Genomic DNA, 10,255 nt, shown 5'->3' with positions numbered 1-10,255 from the left:
AATACTTAATGGGTTGCTTGGCAAGGTAGTCGATTGGCTCGACCGACTGGGAATTCCCAGCTTTGATAGTACGAGATTCGTCCTCGAACTTGAGAAACCATGGCAGTCACAAGCACATTATGGTTGTAGCTTGGATCTAGATAGCAATGTCTATGTTGCAAGATATGGTCATTATAAATATTTTCTAGTGCAGTTAGAATGTGTATTGAGAATAGTTTGTTCCAAGAAAGAATTCCCCTGTCTGTATCATTACAGTAGCATCTCCTATACGCTTTGAGACACGTTTTTCTAAGAATCTTTGGCCAGAGTGACTGAGTAAGTGGGATAGATTTCCCCATGACAATTAGTAGGGTAAACAATATGTCTTGAGTTATTGAGTATAGATGCCTAATCAAGGATGGGAACCGATGTCCAATACCATGTCGTAGACTAAGGCGGGAAGATGATCGATGGAAGGACCGTACTCATATGAATTCGATTATCTAAATGTTCATCTTGATTCACCTAGTCTCTAGTGCCATGGACTGTTGCTAGATGGCCACCCATGGTAATGACTATTTCTGGTTATGAGATAATCAGAAATAATTAATTAAATTGTACAATTTAATTAATTATGTTGGGAACATGCCCAAGTCTAGATGAAGGTGAATTTAAAGAGTCACACACTTACCACTAGAATGGGATGGAATTAATTTGAAATTAATTCTAGAAAGAGTCGAATTAATTTAATTGAATTAAATAATTTTTGAAGGGTGTAAATGATTGGATCATTTATTTAGACCAATCCATTAGATGGATGACTTAGAATTTAATTAACTGTATTAATTGAAATATTAAGTTAGTCCTTAAAATTTATTCGACTATTTATTAGGACTTGCTCCAATTTATAAATTGAATTTATAAATTGAAAGAGAGAAAATGAGCATGGATCTTTTAAATGGATTAAAACATTAAAACTTTAATGATAGGGTTATAATTAAATTTGATTTAATTAGGGTCCATTAGATATAGACTTTATTTAATATTAATTAGATCAAGGCCGGTCCACTAAATACAAGCCCAATGCCTTGGATAACATCGGCTAGATCATACATATACCCAAACAACAACCTAGCCGATTACAACACACTTCTCCAAGCTTTCATTCCTCTCTCTCTCTCATCAAAGAAATTCAAGAACATCAAAAATGTTAATTTAGTAATGATTTTTTGATCTCTTCCTATTCCATGATTCTTCTTGCTAGCACAAGAAGATCACGTCCTCCTAATGGGAGCATAAATATCTTTGGAGGATCTCTACATAGAGATCTTGGTCTATTGAAGGGAGGAATCAACGCTTGTAGTCAGTTCAAGAAATCAACGAGGGTATGGTTCTTTTATGCATTCATTCCTTTCTTGTTTTTCTTGGCCTTTGATTCAAGGGCACACCCCTTGATCGGGAATTTTGTTCTTGTGTTTTGATTTTATTTTGATTTTTGCGCTTCTCTGACCGATCCACTTCCTTCAATAAATGAAGTGATAGACTTCTTCAGAACTGGAAACATGTTGAAGCAGGTCAATGCTATCTTAATTGCATTGATTCGTAAAGTTGGATCCCCAACAGAGGTGGCTGATTTTAGGGCTATTACCAGTTGTAATGTGCTTTACAAGATAATTACCAAAGTGTTAGTTTAGAAATTAAAGGCGTCATAGATAAAATTACTGGACCTAATCAAGTTGTTTTTGGTCATGGTAGGAAAATCTGTCATAATACGCTCTTGGCACAGGAATTTTTAGCTAGATACAATCATAAGCATCTCCCTCCAAGATGTGCAGTTAAAGTAGATCTAAACAAAACGTATGACATGGGTGATTGGGATTTCTTGGTGGGTGCATTACGCTTATTTAGCTTCCATGATTCGTGTGTCAATTGAGTGAGAGAGTGTGTTACTACAGCAAGTTTTTCCATCTTTGAATGGTGTAATTCATGATTACTTTGAAAAAGCTAGGGGACTTAGTCCCCTACCTTTTTGTCATAATTATGGAGGTTCTACAAGTTATGATGAAGGCACAAGCTCAGCATGATCAAGTTTTTGAATACCACTGGCGGTACAAGGAGATCCAGATGGTGATGCTCTGCTTTGCAGATGATATTTTATTGTTTTGCAAAGCGGCATAGGACTCTATTTTCACAGTTATCTGGGATCACTGCAATGAATAAAGCATGGATGCTAAGGCATCTCTGGGATCTGTATAGCATAACTCCTCCTCGCGTTAGGTGTAATAGATCAATAGATATAGGTTGAAGTCCAACACTAGCTGGACCATCAAACCGTCACAAGGAACTTGGAGCTAGAAGAAACTAATCACTTTGAGAATCCAGGTTATGGAATCCAAAGTGGGGGGTGGAAGCAAGTTTATGCTTTGGCAGGACCCCTGGCTGTTTGCTGAACTTTTGATGCACAGATTTCCCAAAGCACCATTAGTTATAGGGTTGCCAGCTAATTCAATGCTACAGTTTGTTATTCAAGATGGTTAGTGGTTCTGGACTTCACCTACCTCTTTTGAACTTATGAGCATCATGGAGGAGCTTCCTTAGATTTTCTGTGGCCAAGATTTTGTTCGGTGGAAGGATGCAGCAGGTGAATACTCGGTGACTGAGGCCTACAAACTATTTCAGGCTCCAAGCCCAAAGGTTAGTTCAAAGTTTTTGCTTAGGGGCCCTTTCAAGATTGCTAGAAACGCATTCATACTTTGGTTAGCCATTCTTGAACGTTTGTCCACTATGGACAAGCCTTGGATGCAAAATCAAAATGGGAAGTTCGTTTTGAGTGGCCTTATGGAGATTGAAAGCAAGGCTACAATGGACTAGTAGGAAATGAAGAGGGCAACACTTGTAAAATGTAGCTTCAAGAGCATTATTGGTGGCAATGGTCTATCACCCTATGGAGGAAAAGAAATCAGCAAAGGTTCCTGAATTTTGTTACTGCAGCAGATCAACCAGCAAAGATGATTATGGAGCAAGTTAGGCAGCATATTCTTAGTGACCATTTGTAGCCATCGATGCAGTCATATGTTTTGTATAGACTTTGGCAGATAGCGTGGTAGGCGTATGAGTGAGAATGACAAACTGTACTTCTACGCTTATATTTGCAATTATTTATTAAAAAACATTTTCGCAAAAAAAAAATTAGATATATATAGGAAGTAAGAAGGGCATTTTGTTCTATCAATACTTATTTTGTAAAGGGTATTTTTATTATCTTTCATAATTTAGAGGTTAAATAGGACTACATTCATAGTTCAGCAGCATAAAACGTATTTAACCCTAAAATCTAATATTGTTCTTGATTCCATAATCTATTAATTGATTTTATTATTTGATCTTCTCAAATTAAGATTGTGTTTAGCTAAAATTTTTTGAAACATCCTATAAGTTCCTCCATCTTATAAGATATTTTAGGAGCTTATTGTTGGATCATATTTTAAAATAAGCTATTAAAGTGTTTGGATAAAACAAGATATTAAAATCTATAAGATGTGAAAATATTTTATAAGATGTTAAAGTGTTTTGCATAATAAGGTTTTTAATTGATAAATGACTAAAATGAACATGATACCATTAGATAATAAAAAATGATGAATTATTACCTAAATTTTTTAATAAAAATAATTATATGTTTTCATGCTAGTTAAATATTAATATAAATATATAATTGATATTTTCTTTGTTAATACAATGATCATTTCTAGTCATATAATTTATAATATCTTGAATTTATATTTTTCAGTAAATATAATATCAGTACCAATCTTATTTTTATTTAATTATAATAATTTATTATTAAATAATGTAGTATTTTTTTAAATATTAGAAAAATTAAATAACAAAAAGAGTTATTTAAAATCATAGAGTGTGTGAGAGAGAGAGAGAGAGTAAGTGTGTGAGTGAGGAGAGTGTGAGTGAGTGTGGGTGTGAGAGAGAGAGTATGTGTCTCAGTGTATGAATGGGGATATTGTTGTCTTATGACATATTAATTTTATACAGCTTCTAAGATCTTATTAAAAAGTTAGGAAAATTAACTTTTTTCTAAAGAGCTTATAAGATCCAAACGTCTTATTTTTTAGATCTTATAAACTCTTTACAAAAAATAGCCAAATAAATATTTAGATCTTATAAACTTCTAAGCAACTTAAAAAATATTTTTAGAAGCTTATAAGTTTAGCCAAGCACCCTCAATTTCCTTCTAACTCAATAATTTCACATGTAAAAGAACTCCACAAGTACCAAATTATTAATTTTAATAAGAATATTTACCCCTATAAATTACTTAAAACACAAAAGTTAAAAGGATTATCTTTCACTAACACGTGCTGAAACGTAATTTCAAAACTTTTATTTACTCTTCCTCTACTACTATTAGTAACGTCTATAAAACATGTTGGAATAGGTGACCAAAAGCCAATTGAATTGGCAATTTTAAAAATTATTCAAATAATATTTAATTAACAATATTGTCCCGACGAATACGATAAGTATATATCTTTGACGCATGTGTCTGTTGTACCTATCAAATTACATTAAGTGTTGCTTTGACGTTACAATAAATACCCACAAACCACTTAATAACCCATATAGTTGGGCTGCGCATTGGATGGCGGCTAGGAAACAAACTTCTAAGGGTTGGTTTGAAATGTTCCAAGCCGAGAACCTCAAGATTGGGCATCGAAAGTCCTACTGAGACTTGCACTGAGTACTGCATTCATTGGATTAGTGTCGCGTTTCATCGGCAACAGACACATTAGACGTTTATGCAATTTCAGTGGGTTAGTTGACAAGGTGGTCAATTAACTCACTCACTCGTGGGATCATCATATGGAAGCCTTAGAGGCTTAATCGGTATGACTTGAGTCCCCAGCTTCGATAGTACGGGAGTAGTCCTCAGACTTGGAGAATCACGGCAGTCACGTGCATACGATACTTGTATCTTGGATTGATTCAAGAGGTGATTATGTCATAGACATGTTCATGATAAGCCTTATCCAGTGCACTCGAAGTATGTAACGAGGACGATGAGTTCCAAGAAGAGGATCCTCCCACTGTCAGTATGTGACGGAGTTATCTCCTATGCACTTGGAGATGCATACACACTTTATGAATCTGTGGCCACAGTCGTTGATCGAATAGGAAAAAGAGGTTCCTATGTAGAGAAAGTTGGCGCAACGCGATCTCACGTATTAAGCATAGATGCTTAGTCCAGGACGGGAACTGACACCTAATTTCATGCTCTAGACTAAGGTTAGAAGACGGTAGATGGAAGGACATTACCCATATGGACTCGGGAGCCTAAATGATCACATGACAATTCACCAAGTCTCTACTACCATGGACCCTTGCTAGACGCACACCTATGGTTATGGACTTTCTTTATTAAAGGTTAATCAAGAAATATTAATTAAATCAGATTTCATTAATAATAGTGTTGGACACTAGCCCAAGTCTAGCTGAAAGGTGAATCTAAAGAGTCACACACAAATCACTGAGAAAAAAATAAGAAATTAATTTGAATTAATTCCATGAGGTGTAAGTAATATGATTACTCACGCATGGGGGTCCATTAGATGGATAGCCCAAGTTTAAATTAATTGAATTATTTAAATTGAGCTTGTCTTTATTTAATTAATAAATTGGATTCTATTAATTAATAAGAGATAATTTAGGCTTGAGTATTTAATTGGATTAAATACCTAGTGGCTCAAATCAATGGAGTTTATTAAATTGAATTTAATTAAAATTCATTGAGAATTGAATTTATTTTACATAAAATCAATCCAATGATTATGGCCCACTAGCAAAATTGTTGAAGGAAAAGTTTTCCAAAGAATTACATTTTTGGAAAGTGATAGTTTGGTCATAATTAGACTCTTCTCTATTTGGAATGAATTGAAAAGTTACCTTATAGATAATAGAATATATCCAGACACATTCTTGTTTACAATTTAAGGTATATAAATATATTTTATGTATGATTATTAGGGTAATAATTCATTGCACAACACAACATAAAAAAAATCCTTCTCCTCCTCCATCACCATGTATTTGGCCGCCCCCTTCATCTCACCTAGGGTGAGTTGCTTTATATTGATTTCGTCTAGCAAAGGAATCCCGGGTTGTTACCACGCGATCTTTCGGACAAAATGCATAAAATCCCCCTGTGTTTTAAAAATTATGCAAAAAGCACCCCCCCTATTTTCATAATAGGCTAAAACCCCCTTCCTGTTTTGTTTTAGTCAGCTCACGTGCCATTTTTTAAAATGAGCACTAACGGCATTATTTTTCTTCCTAACTTGACCGTTATAGCCCTGCTGTCTTTACTGCTCTTTGACTACAGTCAAAGAATGAATTCGAAGAGAGAGAAAAGAGTTACAGCGAGACCAAAGAACTACCAAAGTAAAAAAATTAGGGTTTCGTGGGTCTGCGATTGTGAGGGAGAAAACGAGGGAATTTGATCAAAAAACTTGTATTTGTTTACCCTAAATAGAATGAAAAACACTGATTTTAGATTTTGTAGGTTAGATTTAGAGTTTGTGGTCGAGGAGAGGGGAGGTCGTTCGTGGTTGAAGAAGAACTGGTAAGTTTAAATTTTTTTATGTTTTTTGAGAAATTGTTGTAATTCTTGGAGAGATGATGATGATGAAATTTTTACACTTGTATATATAGAAAAATTCTTGTGCTCGGTTCATCTTTTTGGTTGTTTAATGATTTTTTCTAATCTGGGTTTGTTGCAATTTCATTTCCCTGTCTGTAGAAAGTGTGTCTCGCGCTGTTACTTCGTATTTGGTAGAAATAGAAGTCATTCTTCAAATAGTTGTTTGGAGGTGCATTCTTTCTTCGGACTTTTTTGGTTTCTGTAGTTCATCATAGATGTTGTTTTGAAGAAGAATGTATTTCATCGCTGGTTTAAGAAATTATAGAGTAAAAACCATCGTTTTTTAATTTATCTTACAAAAAGAACAATCTTTTTAATGATCCAATGAGGGAGCAAATGTATAGATTGGTGTGCATGACGTTTGTGGAGCAGCATGTCCTCTTTCTATATGCTATTTGGTATATAAAATTCCTCCAGCGGAATTGTTTATGAACCTTTGGATTATTTAACATTTTCTCTAATCTTCTCCAAAAAGAATTTGCATACTTGCAAGAAAATGAGAACATGTTTGTGTTTTACTGTTTTTACTATTTTTATCCCCCCCCCCCCCCCCCCCCCCATTACTGTGTATTATTGGTTAATCATAGAAAATTTTACAGTTTCTGTAATACTTCATTGTTAATTTTATGTGTTATGACTAAGTTAATTTCTTAATTAATTTGCAGAATATGGTTTTGGGAGACTATGCAGACTTTTTGTGTGGTTAGGTGGGGTCATAGAATGGGTACCAATTATTAGATATGTCGGGGGGTATATTGTCTTTTTTTCAGGGGTTGATAAAGAAAGACTATTCTATGATAACCTAATAACAATGTACACTAAAGCTGGGGGCAGGGGTAGTAACGTAGTAATTTATTATTCACTTCCTCAACAAACATTACAAATGTCTATAAAGAAGTTAGAAGGGGATGAGGGTATCAGAGAGTTATTAAGAGACTATAAAGGTTGTAATGTTATATCAATTTACATTGAAGAAAAAACAGGCCCTTTGTTGTCTATAGATGTTAGTGGTAATGTCCTTCATTGTGAAAATTCTGTGCCACTGTTACAATATAATGTTGAACAAACAGGGAATGAGGAAGGGATTGAGGGTGAAAATGAGAGTGCGGGATTTGTTTTTGAGGGAGTAGGGGTTGAGGAAGGGGCTGAGGGTGACAATGAGAGAGTAGAGGGTGAAGAAGTAGGGGCTGAGGAAGGGGTTGAGGGTGAAAATGAGGGTGTAGGAGTGGAGGAAGGGGCTGAGGGTGAAAATGAGGGTGTAGGAGTGGAGGATGTGGCTGAGGGTGACAATGAGAGAGTAGAGGGTGAAAAAGTAGGGGTTGAGGAAGGGGCTGAGGGTGATTATGAGGGTGAAGGGGTTGAGGATAGGGCTGATGGTAACAATGAGGGTGTAGAGGGTGAGGAAGTAGGGGTTGAGGAAGAGGTAGGAAATGATGAGTCAGATTCTGATTCATCATTAGTTTCTGATTGCCCTTCATGGATGTTAGAGGATTTAGAGGGTCCTTGGGATGATGATATTTTCACTACTAGGCTGAAAACTACACAAGAACAATGCTAAAGACTCTAAGGTCTTTAATGAGAGAAAGAAAGAAAAAAAAAAAGCAAGAGCAACAAAATGAGAGGGGTGAAGGGACTAGTAGGGGAGATGGACAGTGGTGTATTGATTGTGAGGATGAAGATTTTGGTAATGAGGGAGATGGGTGTCCAATGTGGGATGAGATGATGAATATGGGTGAAGTAGATTTGACAGTAGGTATGAAGTTTGAGACAAGAGTCAAATTTAGGGATGTGCTGAGGGATTGGGCTGTGAGGAGGGGATGGGATTTGAAGTTGGTGAAAAATGAAAAACACTTTATAGTTGCAACTTGTAAAAATGGGTGTAATTGGAAGTTGAGGGCATCTTCAATCATGAAATCCACAACATTTCAGATAAAGCCTATTAAGGGAGAACATACCTATGCACCTAAAGTTTAAAATAAGCAAGCCATTACAAGTACATTGGTAAAGTAATTGAAAAGTTTGTAAAAGACAATCCAAATGAGTCTCTTCAATCATTGAAGAACAAAGTCATAAGAGAATTGCAGATTGACGTTTCAACTCATAAAGTTTACAGAGCCAAAAAACATGCTCTCAAATTGGTAACAGGTGATGTGAAAGAGCAGTATGCAAGACTTTATGACTACTGTCATACAGTAGTCAAACATAATCCTGGGAGCTCTTTAATAATGAAGCTGAACAAAGAAGTGAATCTACCTGTGTTACAGAGAATGTATTTTTGCTTGAGAGGCATGAGAGATGGTTTCATTGAGGGGTGTAGACCATTAATTGGGTTGGATGGGTGCTTTCTGAAGGGGTTATTCAAAGGGCAGTTGTTGGCTGCTATTGTGAGGGATCCAAATGACAATATTTATCTAATTGTTGTTCATATGTAGAGGTTGAGAAATATGATAGTTGGGAGTGGTTTTTGAACCTTTTGCTTAGAGATATAGGGTCACAAAATAAGAGGGGATGGGCCTTCATTTCATGTAGACAGAAGGGGTTACTAGAGGCCATTGCTGAACTGGCACCTGGGGCTGAACACAGATTCTGTTTGAGGCACATGTACAATAATTTTAAAGAAAAATTTAAAGGGCAAAAATTGAAAAAGATGTTTTGGAAAGCTGCAGCAACTTACAGTGTTAACCAACACTTGAAAACAATGGCTGAGATTGAAAAAATGTACCCAAAAAAAGATGCTGAACAAACACCATACGAATGGTTGACTGAAATACCTCCAGTACATTGGGCAAGATGTTTCTTCCCAACTAAGACAAAGTGTGATGTACTTGTGAATAACATGAACGAATCATTCAATCATATTATCCTGGAGGCAAGGGAATTACCAATAATTCAGATGTTTGAATGGATAAGGAGGAAGTTCATAGGAAGAATTCAAGTGAAAAGAGAGGGGATGGAAAAATACGAGGGGGTTGTTTGTCCTAATATCATGAAGAAAACTGAAGTGCAAAGGCTGGAGAGTAGAAACTGCTTTCCTTCTTGGGCAGGGATAGACAAATACGAGGTAATGCATTTTATGCAAAACCACATAGTTTACCTCAAGGAGAAGTTTTGCAGTTGTGGCATGTTTCAGCTTGTGGCATATCCTTGTTGTCATGCCATTGCTGCAATTGATTATCATAGGCTGAAAGTGGAGGATTTCATTGATGAATGCTTCAAGAAGGAAGTGTATTTAAAGGTGTACAGCCACATGATCCACCCAGTGCCAGGGATGCATGATTTTGAAGATTCAAAGATGGGAAAAGTGGATCCTCCTGATGTAGTAATCAAGATGGGAAGGCCAAAAAAATGTAGAAGGAAGGATGCAAATGATGTGAGGAAAACAGATTCAAGAAGAGGTCTTACCCACACTTGTGCAATATGTATGAGAAAAGGGCACAATAAAAGAAGTTGCACCAATCCCCCACACCCCAAATCCAAATTCATGCAGGTAATTTTCCTTACTTTAATTATTATTTGTTCATTTATTATCTAACAGACATTATTTAATAGCTTTAATTATTTTTGTCT

General features: G+C 35.7%; 1 protein-coding gene across 3 annotated transcripts in view; it reads left to right on the top strand.

Annotated features, from left to right (window-relative positions):
• Positions 1,105 to 10,255, top strand: part of LOC105158642 (mental retardation GTPase activating protein homolog 4-like) — a 12,487-nt gene continuing 3,336 nt past the window's right edge. The window contains exons 1-3 of one of the 3 annotated variants that reach the window (XM_020697142.1): positions 1,256 to 1,364; positions 6,556 to 6,610; positions 7,354 to 10,175. In XM_020697142.1, coding sequence (XP_020552801.1) covers positions 9,288 to 10,175 — 888 coding nt within the window. In that variant the 5' untranslated portion in view covers positions 1,256 to 1,364; positions 6,556 to 6,610; positions 7,354 to 9,287. Of the gene's footprint in view, positions 1,365 to 6,555; positions 6,611 to 7,353; positions 10,176 to 10,255 lie in introns of all 3 variants that reach the window. The other 2 variants (XM_011075465.2, XM_020697147.1) reach the window with 2 other exon arrangements.

This window comes from Sesamum indicum, linkage group LG1, assembly GCF_000512975.1.
Source record: "Sesamum indicum cultivar Zhongzhi No. 13 linkage group LG1, S_indicum_v1.0, whole genome shotgun sequence".
Lineage (NCBI taxonomy): Eukaryota > Viridiplantae > Streptophyta > Magnoliopsida > Lamiales > Pedaliaceae > Sesamum > Sesamum indicum.
The sequence above is the reverse complement of the archived record's forward strand: the minus strand, read 5'-3'. Positions and strand labels throughout refer to the sequence as shown.